General features: G+C 51.6%; 1 protein-coding gene and 1 pseudogene across 1 annotated transcript in view; one reads left to right on the plus strand and one right to left on the minus strand.

Moving 5' to 3' along the window:
- Nucleotides 1-2,537: 2,537 nt before the first annotated feature.
- Nucleotides 2,538-2,688, plus strand: LOC114005769 (uncharacterized; annotated as a pseudogene).
- A 5,400-nt stretch (nucleotides 2,689-8,088) lies between these two features.
- Nucleotides 8,089-18,532, minus strand: part of ALDH9A1 (aldehyde dehydrogenase 9 family member A1) — a gene marked incomplete at its 5' end in the record, with an annotated part of 28,340 nt that continues 17,896 nt past the window's right edge. Inside the window, 5 exon segments of the mRNA XM_014583634.2 lie at nucleotides 8,089-8,561; nucleotides 10,635-10,747; nucleotides 12,908-13,049; nucleotides 15,680-15,767; nucleotides 17,196-17,384. Of these exon segments, the coding sequence (XP_014439120.1) occupies nucleotides 8,467-8,561; nucleotides 10,635-10,747; nucleotides 12,908-13,049; nucleotides 15,680-15,767; nucleotides 17,196-17,384 (627 nt within the window).

Consider the following 18,532-nt stretch of genomic DNA (forward strand, 5'->3'; position numbering starts at 1 on the left):
CAAACGCACTCACCCTATAACAACAACAACAAAAAAAACTCTCAAAAAAAGAAAAAAAAAGAATCAAACAGAACTGTTAGAGATAAAGATTGTAATACAGGAAATAAAAACCTCCCTTGGAAGTATCAAAAGCAGGTTAGATCATGCAGAAGATCAACTCTCAGATATAGTAGAACCTCTAATCTAGAAAATTTCACCAAAAAAAAAAAAAAACCCTGAGAAACTAACCCCCCAAAATGAGAATAATATATGAGTAATACTACATGCCATTAGATGCCCAAACATCTGGATAATTGGTGCCCCAGAATGTGAAGAAACTAGTAAGGGCATTGACAATCTATTCCACAAAATTCTGGAAAAAAACTTTCCAAACCTAGAGAGGCACTCAAATATCCAGACCCAAGAAATACAAAGGACCCCACATAGAATCAATCCAAGATCTTCTCCAAGGCACATCATAGCCAGATTGGCCAAAACCGCAGAGACAAGGTACTAGAATTGGCAAGAGAGAAACATCAAGTTACTTTCAAAGGCTAGCCCATCAGGTTAACATCAGACCTCTCATCAGAAACAATGCAAGCAGGGAACCAGCAGTTAGCGTAATGGCTATGTCACTGGACTCCCACGTAGTCGACCGCAGTTCGCGTCCCGGACCCGGTGGCTTAAAACTCACGCCGGGCACGTGTGCATGCGTGCCCAAGATCCCGAGAGGAGAATGGAGAAGAAGGGATTGCGGCGTGACCATCCCCTCTGGGAGGTGATTTCTCGCTTTCTATCTCTAATGTCTCTCTCTGTCTGTCTGGCGAGCGCACGCGCCCTACAGTGAAAATCTCTCCAAAAAAAGAAAAAGAAACAATGCAAGCAGGGAAACAATGGGAAAATACATTCAAGTGTGAAGTGAAAAACAATTTCAACCAAGAATACTATACCTGGCAAGATTACCCATCATTTCAACCAAGAATACTATACCTGGTAAGATTACCCATCACATGGGAAGAAAAGCCCAAAACTTCTCAGATACAAAACCTGAAAGGATTTACCAACACCAGACCAGCTCTTCAAGTTCTGAAGGGAGTGCTATCCCAGGAAAACTAAAGACAGACAGAAAGAACTAAGACCAAAAAAATGACCAAGAAAATAACCAACTTAATGGTAGGGACAAGTCCAGAAATTTCAATAATGTTTAATGTTAACACCCAGGATTTAAGTGGAACGATCAGACCATAGACAAACTGCAAATTCAACACAAGAGAGCTTAAATCACATCAGACTGAACTGGTGGAATAGAATTCTATGACTTTTGACTAAAGCATTACTGATTTTCTTCTATGGCTTGTCTTCCATATTTAAGGATTTTTGTTTTCTTTTGAGTTGTTGATAGGCTCGGCAATTTGTTAATTTTACACATAAACTTTTCTCCCTTCCTGACAATCTGCAATTGGAGAATATTTGTGAGCATTCTTATTTGGTGGCTGAACGGTTATCTGCAAAAGGTCAGTAGTATCTGTTACCTCGCATCACAAATTGAATTCTTCTGAGGCTTTGAGGCTTTGTGCAAATAACAGACTAAACTTTCATTTGTTTTGTAAATAAGTTAGTTTATGTCTCTCTTTAGTAAAAGGGGGGGTAGAGAGAGAAAAAATGTTTCAGAAGACAATTACAGTGCATTCGTCACTAGATTTTACCCTTGTCCATATTTTTAGTTTAATTAAGATCTTTTGTGAATCAAAAAAAGGTAAAAAAAAAAAAAAAAAGTTTAGTATGGGAAGGAGAGAGGGAAAAGGGGAGAAAAAAGTAAAAGTACATTTAATTGACAAAAAATGAGAAGCTATTCGCTGATGATAATGTATATAGTAATATCTTTGTCTTGACTGACATGCTTGGTATTTGTGCTGGAAAAGAGAAATGTTGTGCACTATAAAGAGCTATGGGATTAAATGTAAATAAATAAAATTAATTGATCAATTAATTTTTTAAAGTGGTATATCCATACAATGGAATATTATTTGACCATAAAAAGGAATAAAGTTCTGATACAAGCTACATCATGAGCGAACTTGGAAATATGATACTAAATGAGAGAAGCCAGTAGCAAAATGTCACTTTTTTTTTTTTGGAGAGATTTTCGCTATAGGGCGTGTGCGCTCGCCAGACAGAGACATAGAGACAGAAAGCGAGAAATCATCCCCCAGGGGGGATGGTCACGCCGCAGTCCCTTCTCCTCCATTCTCCTCTTGGGATCTTGGGCACGCACGCACACGCACTCGGCGTGAGTTTAAGCCACCGGGTCCAGGACGCGAACCACGGTCAACTACATGGGAGTCCAGCGACATAGCCATTACGCTAACTGCTGGTTCCCAATGTCACGTATTTCATAATTCCATAAATATAACATGTCTAGAACAGGACAATATGGAGACAGAGAGATTAGTAGCCACCTAGAGTGCTTGGAGGAGACAAGTGCTAGTGAGGATGAGAGTTGAAGCTTACGGTGCTTCCTCGGTGGATCGTTAAGATGGTCGAAAGCTGACTACGGTAGCTTTGCGCAGTGGCAGTATCGCAGCCAGTGAGGTTTACCCGAGGCGCGATTATTGCTAATTGAAAGCTGACTACGGTGATAGCTGCACATCTGTGAATTGTACACTTTAAGTGGGTGAGTTGTATGATATGTGAATCGTATCTCAATAAACTTCTTTTAAAACAAGCAAGGGGCCGGCAGGTGGTGTGGTGGTTAAAGGCACTGTACTCCTACATGGCTGACTGTGGTTCGAGTCTTGGACCTGGCTGGCTTGCTTTCTCCATTTCTCTCTCTCTCACTCTCTTGCTCTGTCCCTCTCTGGTTAAATTAAAATAAAGAAATAAAGAAATAAAAATTCAATAAAATAATTCTTGGGACCAGCAGTTAGCGTAATGGCTATGTCGCTGGACTCCCATGTAGTCGACCGCGGTTCGAGTCCCGGACGGCAGCTTCAACTCACGCCAGGCATGTATGTGTGCGTGCCCAAGATCCCGAGAGGAGAATGGAGGAGAAGGGATTGCAGCATGGCCATCCCCCTGAGGGGTGATTTCTTGCTTTCTGTCTCTTCGTCTCTGTCTGTCTGGCGAGCGCACGCGCCCTATGGCAAAAACCTCTCAAAAAAAAAAAAATTCAATAAAATAATTCTTAAAAAAAATAAATAAAAGACAAGGGGCCAGCAGTTGGCATATTAGCTATGTTGCTGGACTCTCATGTAGTCAACCACAGTTCAAGTCCCGGACCCAGTAGCTTAAACTCACGCTGGGTGCGTGTGCATGTGTGCCCAACATCCCAAGAGGAGAATGGAGGAGAAGGGATTGCAGTGTGGCCATCCCCCTGGGAGATGATTTCTCACTTTCTGTCTCTGTCTTTCTGGCGAGCGTATGCACCCTATAGCAAAAACTTCTCCCCCCAAAAATAATAGATGGAAACAAAGAAACAAACAGAATGGAGATCTTAGGACTGGGCCAAGTAGCATGGTGGTTCAGGAGGCAGGATTCTACATGGCTGAATGCATAGTTCAAGTCCTAGACACGACAACGTGAAAAACATGCCAGGTACGTGTGTGTGACCAAAATCCTGAAAGGAGACAGAAATGAAGAAGGGGGTTGCACCATGGTCATCCCTTTGAGGGGGTGGGTGCTTTCTCTTTTTCCCTCTCTCCCTGGTAAGTGCCCTAGTCCTATGGCAAATTTAAAAATTGGGGGAGGGAGGCTGGCAGGTGGTGTGGTGGTTAAGGGAGCTGGATTCTCACATGGCTGACTGTGGTTCTAGTCCTGGACCTGGCGGCTTGGTTTCTCACTTTCCCTCTCTCTCTTTCTCTCTCTCTGTCTCTTACTCGGTCTGTCTCTGGTCAAAATAAATACACTTCAATAACACAATTATTTCTTAAAATGCAGATTTTATCCTAACTGCAATGAGAAGCCCTGGCCAGTGAAAAGCGAGAGCACACGTAACCCGACTTACTCCGACAGGCTCGCTCACGATGCTCTGCGTGGCCATTCCCCGCGGCATCGTGTAACTGCCAAGTCTGCGTCTCTCACCCCCTCGGCCCACTTAGTCCTCCTCAGACCTCAACAGGATGAAAGCGGTCTTCGGGTGTAAGAAAAAACAAGGATGCATTTGTATTTCGGAGGAAAGCTCAACTCGGAGCGGGGCGTCTCAGTAAGCTGGGCAGAAACGCCGACGCCGTGAGGGCGGGGCTGGGGTGCTCCTCCTGGGTCTTGATGGAGATGGAGGGGTGAGGGTACACCTCCACCAGCCCTCGTTCTCCCCGATTCCTGCCCAGAGCAGCAAGGGGCTGTCTGGGCAAGAAACGGGCCTCGGTGGAGAAGCGGCCAGCAGCGACCTTCTGCAGTGAAAGGCCCGCCCGGGTCAGGCCTGCTCCCGCGTGGACACCGGTCGGCGGGATTCCAAGCGAGCACGAGGGGGGAGCAGCTGGAGGTGGCATTGTTCTCCTCTCTTGTATTAATGTAACACATTCCCAGTGCCAAACCCAAGCTTGGTTGCTTGTCACCTGAAAGCCAAGACCCAGGAGACAAGTGTTGGTGCAAGCAAAGCTGGCTTTATTTTGGAAGCCAGCAACCCGGGGACATGGCAGACTCGTGTCCCAAGAGCATCTCCAAAGTTACAGGTCACCATGAGGGTTTATTTTTTTTAAGAATCATTGATTTTATTTATTATTATTATTCAATTTGAGTAGAGTCAGAGATGGAGCAGAGTGAGAAAACAAGCTGCCAGGCCTGGGACTCAAACCACGGTCAGCCATGTGGGAGTCCAGCACCCCAACCACCACACCACCTGCTGGTCCCACAAGTTTTAAAGGAAGCAAAAACTAAGGGGAAGCAGGAAAAGCAGGAAGGGTCTACATGTCACTCTGCAGAGTTTAAGCCAATAAAAACCTCGGCTGGTCATTTAGGAGGAGGCTGGTATGTCTCCCCCTCCTATCCCCATAGCCCAGGATCTGTAGACTCAGCAAGTTTATTATTAACTCTTCTTAGTTAAGCATTAGGCTAGAGCCGTTGTGAGGGAGGTGAAAGGTTAGGCTCTGTAAGGTTCACGGTGAGGGAAGTGAAAGGCTGACGTCAAAGACCAAGTTTCCTGAAGGCTAATCTGCTAAGACGGACTCCCAAGACAAATTACAATGTGGAGATGTGGAATGGCTTCAGTTCTCTTACAGCTCAGTTAGATTAACACAGTCCTAAACTACATTAATCTGCTTACCAAAGGAACTTATCAAAGGAATCTTGGAATATACATAAAGGATATAAGTTGGACCCATTTATGTGGTCTCAGTAGGATCCAGGGTTAGTTAGCAGTCAGTAAGAAAACTCCCAGGGCCAGCAGGTGGCGTAGAAGTCAAGGCATGATCCCACGCAGCCAGCTTTGCGGTGCAGGTTCCAGACCCGCAGCCTGAGAACCCTGCTGGTACATGTGCCCAAAACCCCAGGAGGAGACTGGAAGAGAAGGGATTGTGGTGTGGCCATCCCCTGGGAGATGTCTCACTTTCCCTCTGTCTCTGTCTTTCTCTGGTGGGAACAGGTGCCCTATGGCAAAAACTTAAAAAAAAAAAAAAATCAGAATAGCAAGAGAAAAAAAGGACCCCAGGAAGATTTAGCTAGGTAACAACCTTTGTTCTAAATCAAAGAGCTGGATTCGTAGTTAAGTTTGTTTCCCTTTGTATTTCACAGACACTAATTATTACTCTCCTAAGATTAACATCTTTTTATTTATTTTTAGTTAGCTATAGGGCACATGTGCTTGCTAAAGAGAGAGAGAAAGTGAGAAATCACTCCCCAGAGAGGAAGGCCACACCACAATTCCTTCTCCTCCATTCTCCTCTCAGGATTTTGGATACATGGACACACACACACTCGCCCAACTTATTTTTCAAGCTACTGGTTCCAGGACTTGAACCATGCAGTCTGCCATATGGGATCTAGCTGGTTTAACCACCATGCCACTGGCTGGCCCCAAAACAGGTAAACTTTCTTTCAGGTAAAGAAAGTTTTGCTCAGGCAGTTCTGTGGCTAGCGGATAAGGGAGCGTGGCCAACTGCGCGAGTCCCGGCCCTGGCCACTGGGAAACCACACTGGGCACATGTGCATGTGTGCCGAGCTCCTGATGGGATGGGGGAATGGAGACGGGCACGTGGCCATCCCCACTGGGGGTGCTTTCTCCCTCTCCCTCTGTATCTCTCACTCTCGCTGGTACATATACCAGAGAGCCCTCTGGAAAATTAAACAAACAAACAAAAAAACTGCCCGTCTTTGTTCAGATAAACTGGTAGAACACGTAGCTAAGGGTGTCCCCAACACACTGGCCCACGCTGGGTGTGGTAGGCTAAGAGCCCCCACATATGTCCATGTCCTAGTTCCCCAAACCTGCGACTGTTCCTTTATATGGAAAGAGGGGGACTTCGCAGGTATGATTAAATTAAAGGTCTTGCGGTGGGAGCCAGGATGGGCTTTCTGGGTGGGCCCCAAACTCAACCCCCAGTGCCGTGGTAAGAGGCAGGCTGAGGGGTCTGACCACAGAGAGGAGAAAGCCAGCGGAAGCAGAGGGGTGTAGACAGAGAAGGAACACAAGTGAAAAGGGAGAAGAATCCTCTCCGAGACCCTGTGGGTGGGGGCAGCCCGGCCCTGCCCACCCCCGGGTTTGGGAAAAGTGAGTCCCTGGTGGACTTCGGACCTCCAGAGTGGTGAGATATTGCACCGTTTTGTCTAAAGCCACTAAGTCTGTGGTACTGTAGCAACAGGGGACAGAAAACGGCCCACTGGGTTAAGTTCTGGGAGCAAGGGAGGGTAGCAGAAAGCACGGAAATTGGGAGTCCCATGACCGGCTTGAACCCGCGCCTCAACCTGCCTGGGAGCAGGGCTGCCCCACTGGGGTCTCCTTGGAGGCAGCTCAGGGGCCACCCTTCACGGCTGAGTGTGCGTGCTCCGTGCACAGGGCCCATGGCCGGCCCCTGCCCCGTTCCCTCTGTCAGGGGCCCCCAGGAGTGTCTTCTCCAGGCAGTTCCTGTGGAAGCCACACGAGGGTCCCCTAAGACCAGGTGAGGTGAGCATGTAGCACACATGCGTGTCGTGTCCTCTGCGTGGACACACGGAAGGCTGGCCAGCTGCCGTCGGGCTCTGCCAGCACACGAGCATGTGGCCAGCACAGCACACACTGAGACCCGGGCGCGGTCATGACAATCACCCCATCGGCCGTGCTGATACCCACTCCTGGAAGGAGGAGAAGGGGCAGGTGGCTCCGGAAGTCACAGGATCCGACGGCTCGCCGGGCCAGGCACTGCCTGTCGGTATGGACCGGCGCCGAGCCGATGCTTGGGTGGGCCACCGTGTTCACCACGGCAACTAGGCTTCCCTTTAGGACTCCCTGCAAAGGTCAAGCTGCTCTCCTCTCAACCTCAGCGATCCTGTCCCACTGTCACAGGCAGAGCTCAGCTTCAGAACACAAAGGAAAAGGCTGGGTGCGGAGCACTGTCACCTCACGACACTGCGGTAGCATACAACCTGTGCATTGGGAGGTCACGTGGTGGGAAGTGCGCGCTGCGGTCGCGGAGCGGAGGTGGCTGCAGACCCTGCCCTCCGCGGGCCTGCCGTCTGCTCTCTGACCGCATCTCTCCCCAGCTGCCAGCTTGCCCATGAACGACGAGGGGACATGGCTTCCCACACAGACGACAGCGGGGCCGCACTTCTGCGCTGTGCAGAGGGAGCCGGACCCACATGGCCGCCCGCGGCTGGAAGTGCACCCGGCAGCCCAAAAAACACACGTGCAAACACCCAGGTCCCGACAGGATGGAAAATGAAGACTGTGGCGTGACCAGGCCCACTAGGGGGTGCTGTTTCTCACTTGCTGGCTCTCGTGCACACACCCTCTGGCACAAAAGAGAGAGAGAAAAGAGAAAAAAAGAGACCAACCAACCAAACCATCTCTACTGATTCTACCAGGAAGCTACAAAGGAGGAAGCTTCTTTCTTCTTCTTTTTTTTTTAAGAATTATTTTATTTAACTTTATTTCAATTTGACCAGAGAGAAACAGAGCAAGTGAGTGAGCGAGAGAGAGAGGAAGTGAGAGAGCAGCTGCCAGGTCCGGGACTCGAGCCGTGGTCGGCCATGTGGGAGTCCAGCGCCCCTAACCACCACGCCACCTGCCGGCCCCACAGGAGGAAGCTCTGAGCTAGAGCGTCAGCACAGCCGGCGGGGAGCGGAAGGAGGATCACCATCCCGGCCCTGTGCTCTGTGCGTGCTGCTGGCTCCTGAAGATCCCCAGGAATCTACCTCGAGAAAAATCACCACCTTCTGGTTAGCACTTCCGACGCGGAGGAGCTGGGGAGGGGGCCGCCGAGCCGCTCTCACGCTGAGGCCCACGCTCCGGGTTGGCCTGGCACACGAGGAGGGCGATATTCCACCCCTTGGCACGGCCACGGGCTCCACTGCTGGCATTCAAAACACGGATTCCACGTCGCCCATCTCCACGCACACGGTCTTCAGCTGTGAATAGTACTCGATTGTCACACGGCCGTTCTCTCTGCCAAACCCTGAGAGGACGAGAAGGGTCAGGGCGAGCCAGCGCTCGCAGTCTGAAGCTCAGCGACCGTCAAGGAGGCAGTGCTGAGACTGCTGGGAAGCACAGGAGCCCCCAGCAGGGAGACACCCTTATCCAATCGCAGCCGTGGGGCCAGGCGGGGGTGAGAGGGAGACGGGCCGGGCCCACTGGTCCCCGGGGATGAGGACAGGAAACATGCAGGCCTCATTTCTTACCCATACGAATCTTTTCTTAAGAATTATTTCATTGTATTAATCATTATTATTATTTTTAAATTGGCTACAGAGCACATGCATTCACCAGAGAGAGAGAAAGTGAGAAAGGAAGCTGCCAGGTCTGGGACTCGAACCACGGTCCGCTGTGTGGGAGTCCAGTGCTTTAACTACCATGCCACTGCTGGCCCACCCATACAAATCTTAACTTCAGGTGTCTGCTGCTCTGGGCTGAGGTCTGGAGAGTGTTCGGCCTTCTCGCCGAGTGCCAGAGCAGTCTCTGTGACATCCACCCTGACCCTGGGCGTCGGTGCTGGCCTGAACTTCACTCTGTAGGTGTGTACACCTTTCCTTGCACTGACTCTGTAAGTCCACCTGTGGGAGAGGGGTCACTTCCAGTCCCTCTGCTGACCCAAACTCTGGATCCTGCCCAAGTACGAGTGGGTGAAGACACTGGGGGTAAGGACAGTGCCCCATGCTTGGCGTTCTCATCACCCTGCTGGAATGAGGAAGGTTCTGCCCACGAAGGGCAAGGCCCGAGTCAACACAATGCCCCTTTCTGGGGGGAAGAAGCCCTTAGGAGGGGACATGGACAAAGGTTCCAGCAAGAACAAGCTCTGTCGGGGCCAGCAGGTGGCACAGTAGTTAAGGCAGCTGGCTCCCACATGACTAGCCGCGGTTCCAGTCCCAGACTTGGCAGCTGGAAAAGCACACCGGGTATGGGTGCGTGTGTGCCCAAATCCCAGAGGAGAATGGAGAAGGGACCGTGCTGCGGCCATCCCTCTGTGGGGTGAGTTCTCGCTTTCCCTCTCATTGTCTCTCTCCTTCCAGCGAGCAGACATGCCCCACAGCCAAAACTTTCAAAAACAAACGACTGTCTCCCGTTCCTTCCCACAGGCTCTGAGCACAGCTGGTCGGGTGCAGGTACAGCTGCTCCCGAAGCAAGGTGAGCTGGCCCGCAGCACCCCCAAAGGCCCGAGCTGCGGATGCTAACAGAGGCCTTCCATACCGACACGGCACCTCTCAGCGCCCATGGGAGCGAAGACGACCGGTGGGTAAGACTGCTGAATCAGACAGCAAGGACCGTCGGGGAGCCGCCACCCCAGCCAAGTGCCTCAGGGCTGCTGTCTGTGCCAGCGCTGGGGCGGCCGTGAGACGTGGGCCAGTCTCTTAGTGGGGCCCTCGGGGTCCAGCCACCTTCCGTCTCTACAACACCGTGGGAAGGACTGCGTATCTGCAGGCAATGAGCTCCAGGGGAAGAGCCTCAGGGTGAGGCTGTGCTCCTGGGGCCGCAGAGCTCCTCCTGGCACTGGACGGCTCCGTCTGCCACGCTGTGGGAACACGTGTCTGCCCAACTCTTGAGGGAATGGAAGGAAGGGTCGGGCCTAGGGGGGCTCCCCTGCGAGCCATCAAGAGTAACGGTGGTGACCCCGACTGGCGGTTGAGGTTTCACTGACTCGCACTCACAGAGAAACGAGGTAAGATACGGCTCCTGAGCTACACTAGACACACTCCACCTCCCATGACCTCAGACCCAGTGGGTGAGGGTGGAACCCTGACAGGGAGCCTCGGGGAGCCTCTGGGAGAGGCTGGGAGAGGAGGGGATGCTCCCCCAACAGCGCTGCCCTCTGGGCCCTAGCAGCTGTCCACAGCCAGGTCACACGGCGGTTCAGGAGCTCCGCGGCTGCGGGGCAGGTGCCTGCGTCTGCTCCACGGACGGAGGCAGGGTCTAGGGAGGACCAAGTGTGCGCACACCCAGGTGATCCTGGGCCACAGGCACGTGGGCGCGCTGGTCTGGAGCGCGGACTAGCGCAGTGCTCAGGCCCCACCGCGCCCCCGGCCCCGGCCCTCACCTGACTTCTTGTACCCGCCGAAGGGCAGCTCCACGGGGCTGACGTTGTAGTTGTTGATGAAGCACGTTCCCGCCTGCAGCTCCGCCACCACCCTGTGCGCCCGCTGGATGTCCCTGCGGAGAGAACCACGCTGCTCTCAGGTCCTCACCCTCCGACATCAGGGGAGCTGGACTGCCGCTTCTAAGGGGCCCCAAATCTTGCCAAATTCTTGGTTTTTCAAAAAAAACTTTTTTTAAGAATTATTTTAACTTTATTTATTTTATTTTAATTTGACCAGAGAGGGACAGAGTGGGCCGGGGGGAGTGAGAAATCAAGCTACCAGGTCCAGGACTTGAACCACAATCGGCCATGTGGGAGTCCAGCATCCTTCCCCACCACACCACCTCCAGCCCCTCAAAATGTTTTAAAATTGAGACCAGCAGTTAGCGTAATGGCTATGTCACTGGACTCTCATGTAGTCGACCGCAGTTCAAGTCCCGGACCTGGTGGCTTAAACTCACGCCAGGCGCGTGTGCGTGCGTGCCCAAGATCCCGCGAGGAGACTAGAGGAGAAGGGATTGTGGTGTGGCCATCCCCCATGGGGGGTGATTTCTCACTTTCTGTCTTTCTGTCTCTCTCTGTCTATCTGGCGAATGCACACGCCCTATAGCAAAAACCTCTCAAAAAAAATAAATAAATAAATAAAAAGTTTTAAAATTGTTCGTCACTCAAGCAAGACAGACACAGACGGGTTCCACAGTCTCATCCAAAAGGCATTCCTAAAATGGGTGGCAACAGGGCGCCAACACGACTCAGGGGGAATGGCCGTTGAATGAGCGCTAGGGCCACGCAGCTACGCCATAGGCTAAGGCGGGTCTCCTCCTCACACCTGCGGGAAACTCACTCACACGGGCCACAGAGCGAAAATGTCAGTGACCGTTATGAACCCTTCCAAGAAAACACGGGGCCAAACCTCACGGCCTCGGGTTAGACAAAGCCTCGTTAGCTATGACACCCGAACGACAGACAAAAGGAGAAAACAGAAAGCCAGCCTTGTCACTCAGCGGTTGAAGGAGCTGGATCCCACAAGGCTGACCACAGTTCGAATCCCAGCACCCACAGCGTGAAAACAAAAACAAAAACAAAGAAAGAAAAGAAAAGGAATAGGAAAAGAGAACTGAACTTTGTCAGAATTAAAACTGCGGGGAGACCAGCAGATGGCGTAACGGTTATGTTGCTGAACTCCCACATAGTGGACCCCAGTTAGAGCCCCAGACCTGGTGGCTTAAAACTCATGCTGGGCACATGTGTGCGCACACCCTAAATTCTTTTTTTTTTTTGAGAGATTTTCACTGTAGGGCGCATGCGCTCACCAGACAGACAGAGAGACATAGAGACAGAAAGCGAGAAATCACCCCCCAGGGGGGATGGTCACGCCGCAATCCCTTCTCCTCCATTCTCCTCTCGGGATCTTGGGCACGCACGCACACGCGCCCGGCGTGAGTTTTAAGCCACCGGGTCCGGGACACGAACCGCGGTCGACTACGTGGGAGTCCAGCGACATAGCCATTACGCTAACTGCTGGTTCCCTGCACACCCTAAATTCTGAAAAAAGAATGGAGAAGGGACTGTGCTCTGGCCACCCCCCCGGGGGGGGTGATTTCTCAATTTTAGTCTCTCTGTCTTTCCAATGAGCGTGCATGCCCTATAGCAAAAATCACTCTGGGGAAGAAAAGGGATTTACTTAGTTTATTATTATTATCATTATCGTTATCATTTTAAATCTGACGAGAGAGAGAGAAGGAAAGTGAGAAAGCAAACTGTCAGGTCCAAGATTTGAACCACAGTCGGCCATGTGGGAGTCCAGTGCCTTAACCACCACGCCATCTACCAGCGCAACTTATGTACAAAGACGTTAATAACAGCATCACTTATAGCAGTTAAATCCGAAAACCACATCCTAAACATCCAACAACGGAGAAAATGGCTGAGTTACCACAGTCCAGCCAGGAAGGACTAACTGCCCCGACGTCCTGTCTCTGCAGAACCTGCCAGCACGCACGTGCTCACGGGCTCTGAGTCCTGGGCCTGGTGTGCGAAGGAGCGAGAACGGATGGGGGTTTCAGGCAGCTCGTGCACAGCTCAGTGTAAACGCGACTGCCTGCTGCCTCGGCACCTTCTACTCAACCTGAAGCACGTAGGAAAGGCCACGGCGCCAGGGAGGCCAGGTGGGTCACGGACCCCACACGCTGCAGCCCCAGCCCTCCTGCAGTGACGGGGTCCGCCCTGCGTACCTGGTAAAGATGCCGGCTGCCAGTCCGAAGGTGGTGTCGTTGGCTCTTTCCAGGACCTCGGCTTCCGTGTCGAAGGGCAGGATGGACATAACCGGCCCGAAGATCTCCTCTTTCACACAGGTCATGTCGTCCCTGCAATTAGCTGCAACAGGGGTAATAAACCACGTGTCCGCGAAGGGGCCATTACCCCTGCCACTGGAAACGTTCCTTCTTGGGGCACTAGATTCCTACATGGGGGACAGTGGTTCAAGTCCTGGACCCAGTGTCTTAAAAATCACAGCAAATAGATACGTTAAACAAATAATTTTTTTTGAGAGAGAGAGAGATTTTTTTGCTATAGGGCTCATGAACTCACCAAAAAGACAGAGACAGAGAGACAGAAAGCGAGAAATCACCCCCCCACCAGGGGAGATGGCCATGCTGCAGTCCCTTCTCCTCCCTTCTCCTCTTGAGATCTTGGGCACGCGCGCACACAGGCCCGGCGTGAGTTTAAGCCACCTGGTTCAGGACTCGAACCTCAGTCGACTACATGAGAGTCCAGCGACATAACCATTACGTCAACTGCTGGGCCCTGAAAGTTATGTTTTTGAAGAAAAATATTAAGTATATGTTCATGGGCTGGCCCCAGATCACAGATCCTGGCTGATGTTGGTTCAAATCCCAGCCCCAGCGGCTTGAGACACAAGCCAGGCACGTGTTCAGTGGGATAGAAAAGAAGAGGGGACTATGGAGTGGCCGCGGCCATGCGGAGTGCTCTCCCCCACCCCCGTCTCTTCCTCTCTCTAGTGAACACACACACCCTACGGCAATTCAAGAGTAATAAAATGTCACTACAAATGACAGCAAGGTGGGCATGGTACCGTCCCAATTCCTGTCCAAGTGTCACATGTGTAATTGTTATTCTCCTCAGTTTCCCACATTTCCTTAATAACGCTGTGGTAAGATTAGTTAGAAACAATGGGGACAGATCATGGCCCGGTGGTTAAGGCAGCCAGACCCCACACGGCAGAAGGTGCAGCTCGAATCCTGGGCCCGGCAGCTTGAGAAACATGCCGGGCACATGCACGCACACGCCCAAAATCCCCAGAGGGAGAACTGGAGGCGAGACCGTGCCCCCACGGGGCTGCTTTCTCACCTTCCTTCTCTCTCCCTTTCTGTCTCTCTCCAGTGAGGACACGAGCCCTACAGCAAATTAAACAAAGAAACAGGCCGGCAGGGGCACGGAGGCTAAGGCACAGGACCGGCTGTGCGGTTTGAGTCCCAGACCTGGCAGCTTGCAAACCGGTGCATGTGTGTCCATGCGCACAATGCTGAGGGAGACTGGAGAAGGGACTGCTGCATAGACATCCCTCCTGGGGGTGGTTTCTCACTCTCTTCTCCCTCTCTGGTGTACACACACGCCCAAAGCAAAACCAAAACAAACATGTTCTCTGTAGAAAATCTGTACTATTTGGAAATGCACAAGTGTAGTAACAGCCGCCATCAGTGCCGGCACCCGGAGAGACCACGACTGGCATCACCAAGAGTGTCCCACCCCTTTCCCACGCACATACCTGGTCAGACTCCTGGAGCACCCGCATTTTCTTTCTTTCTTTTTTTTTTTTTTTTTATGGAGAGGTTTTTGCTATAGGGCGCATGCGCTTGCCAGAAAGGCAGAGAGAGACAGAGAGACAGAAAGTGAGAAATCACCCCCCAGGGGGATGGCCATGCTGCAATCCCTTCTCCTCCATTCTCCTCTCAAGATCTTGGACACGCACGCACAAGCGTCCAGCGTGAGTTTTAAGCCACCGGGTCTGGGACGCGAACCGTGGTCGACTACATGGGAGTCCAGCAACATAGCCATTACGCCAACTGCTGGTTCCAGCACCTGCATTTTTACTTAACAATATATTGTGTGAGTTTTCCTGTCCGTTAAATATCCATTGAATAACTGCAAGCGAATCCACAGCATGGATGTTATCAGGCTCACAGCTCTGCCACGCCAGTCATCTTTCTCTAACAAAGGTTAAAGGTTAAAGTGCATCAAATAGCAGGTGCTGACATCCGACACCACTATTGATCTTAGGGGCGAAAATCAAGTTCGTTATCTTCAAGATAAGGTCTAGGGAATTATACACAATTGACCTTCATCTACTTTTTTTTTGCTTTTTGTAATAGGACCTGTGAGAGGGAAAGTGAGAAATCGCCTCCCGGGAGGATGGCCACTCTGCAATCCCTTCTCACTCTCCTCTCAGAATTTCGTACATGCATGCAAACGTGCCAGGTGTGATTTTCAACCTGCTGGGTCCAGGACTAAAACCGCAGTCAGCCATGTGGGAATCCAGCACCCCAGTCGCCACATCACTGCGGGCCCCACTACTTAGCTTTTATCAACTGTGCATCTCCATCTTTGAGCCCCCTGCTTCCAGGAAGACAGGTGTTGTTAGGGTCACTAACGCATGTGGCTGTCCTGGTGGAGGGTACCAGGAGCCTCCGAGGTCCCGGGAGCTGCCACCCTGGTTCACCAGTCATTGCCTTCCACCAGATTCCTAGTTCACAAATCCTCTCTTCTCTCTACTGGATATTTCATTCAAACCACTTAAAAGCAAAAGGAGGGGCTTGCAGGTGGCGTGGTGGTTGGGGCACTGGACTCCCACATGGCTGACTGTGGTTCAAGTCCCAGACCTTGGGGCTTGCTTTTTCACCTTCCCTCTCTCTGTCTCTCTCTGGTCGAATTTAAAAAAGAATAATAGTAAGTAATGTTTTAAAAATAGCGAAAGGAAGAGGACATACTTAACACACAGGGTCTCATGTAATATCCAGCCTTTAACTTGGGGTCTTCGGGTGTGTACGTATCTCCACCGCATAGCACTTTCGCGCCCTGCCAGGAAGAACACAGGCTTGGCACGGAGCACACACCCCCGATATCCGTCCCTGAAATGCTAAGTGCACCCTGAGTAAACACACACCCAGCCTCCCACCGCAGCACGAGGCACATTGCTGGGACACCAAGAGCCAGAGGGATCTGAGAAGAGCAGAGCCAGTCCTCCAGAGCGAGCTAGCCACACACACACCCCAACACACACACACACTACACACTACACACACAACCCCCCCACACCCCACACACAAACAAGCCAGACAGATCTGAGAAGAGCAGAGCCAGTCCTCCAGAGTGAGCTAGCCACACACACCCCCACACACACACCACACACTACATGCACACCCCCACACCCCACACACACACCACACACGCACACCGCCCACACACACACACCTCCCACACACACATGAGCCAGAGGGATCTGACCCGTGCGGAGCGAGCCCCCCCCCCCCACCCCCCCACACACACACACACTACACACTACACACACAACCCCCCCACACACCCCACACACAAACAAGCCAAACAGATCTGAGAAGAGCAGAGCCAGTCCTCCAGAGCAAGCTAGCCACACACACCCCACATACACACCACACACTACATGCACACCCCCACACCCCACACACACACCACACACACCACACACACTACACGCACGCCGCCCACATACACACACCTCCCACACACACATGAGCCAGAGGGATCTGAGAAGAGCAGAGCCAGTCCTCCAGAGTGAGCTAGCCACACACACCCCCACACACACCACACACTACACGCACATCCCCCCACACACAACACACACACACAACACACGAGCCAGAAGGATCTGAGAAGAGCAGAGCCAGTCCTCCAGAGTGAGCTAGCCACACACACCCCCACACACACCACACACTACACGCACATCCCCCCACACACAACACACACACACAACACACGAGCCAGAAGGATCTGAGAAGAGCAGAGCCAGTCCTCCAAAGTGAGTTAGCCACCCCCTCCACACATACCACACACTACACACACTACCCACACACACACCCCACACACACACAAGCCAGACGGATCTGAGAAGAGCAGAGCCAGTCCTCCAGAGCGAGCTAGCCACACACACCCCCACACACACCACACACTACACGCATACTCCCACACACACACCCACACACACAACACACACATACCCCCATGCACACCCCACATATACACCACAAACACACTCACACCACACACATACGCCCACACACACTCCACACACACACAACATACACACAACACAAACACACACCACATACACCACAAACACACATACCACACACACACCACACACACCACAAACACACATACCACACACACACCACACACACACACAGACCATGCACACACAGACGCACCACACACACAAACACACCACGCACACACGCCGCCTCCCACCTGCTCCTTTGCCAGTTTAATGAACCCGAGCACTCGCTCCAGGTGTGGCCGGTTGATGAGCGGGCCCATCCTCGTGTCTTCCAGAAGGGGATCTCCGATTTTTATCTTCTGGGTCTGTTTCACCACTTCCTCTGTAAATTTATCAAGAATTTCCCTTTGCACAAATACCCTTGTGCCATTACAGCAAACCTAAAGACAGAGAGGAGACATAAATTCACACGTGTGTAAGGGGAAAGAAGGACAAAAGGAAAAAAAGCTCATCTCACAGTCTGACAACGACAAGAGGCACTACTCGGTTTGTCTGAAAGGATTCTGCCATAGAACACATACGTTTGAGTGCATGCATTCCCCGGAAAGAGAAAGAGGGAAGTGAGAAATCACCCCTGGGGGGATGGCCATGCCATGATCCCTTCTCTTCCATTTTCCTCTTGTGATTTTGGACACACATGCGCATGTGCCCGACATGACTTTCAAGCCTCCAGTCCAAGGCCAGAACCGTGGTCAACAAACAGTGTCCGGTACCTCAGTCACTATGCCACCTGCCGGCCCCAGCACTACACATTCTCACGGGACACCTCCAGGAGCCAGCAGATGGCGTGGGAGTTAAGGCAGCTGGATCCTGCGTGGCCGACTGTGTGGTCGGGGTCCCAGACCCAGAGGCTTGAAAATCATGGTGGGCATGTGTGCACGCATGCCCAAAACCCTGAGAGGAGGCTGGAGGAGAAAGCACTGCACGTAGCCGTCCCCTTAGGGGCAATAGCTTGCTTTCTCTCTCTCTCTTCCCAGCAAGCACATGTGCCCTATATCAAAACTTAAAAAAGTGAATAAATACATAAAATAAAGGATGTTTCCATTTTTAAAAACTGTCACCAAACTGCCTAGGAAGTGTCCCACGTGTAGCTAGACCATGCCACCCCACAAGCACAATCCACCCTTGGAGAGAAAGTTCTTCGTTGTCCACTTCAATTTTCTTAAGGCCATTAAGGAATCCATAAAGCCCACGACACCGCTCCCACGTCCCCCTGTCAGCTGCTTAGTCTGGTTGAGCATTTTAGGAGTGGGAGGCGCGAGAGGAGTGAACTAGAGAGTAAAAACAGAGTCAGAACTGTAGTCTCAAGTCGTTTTTAAGATCATTACGCGTTACGTTCATGTAATGCACTGTAACAGCTGTTCATAAAAAATGACTCATTAAAAAGCTGACCATTTCACTCACCGTCTCTGAGATCACACTCACTATTTAGGCCCCTCAAGGGGGTGAACGCAGGGCCAGCAGGTGGCGTGGTGGTTTTGACGCTGGATCCCACGTGGCCAACCACGATTCAAGTCCTGGGCCCAGT

This window comes from Tupaia chinensis, unplaced genomic scaffold (genome assembly GCF_000334495.1).
Source record: "Tupaia chinensis unplaced genomic scaffold, TupChi_1.0 Scaffold000070_1, whole genome shotgun sequence".
Lineage (NCBI taxonomy): Eukaryota > Metazoa > Chordata > Mammalia > Scandentia > Tupaiidae > Tupaia > Tupaia belangeri.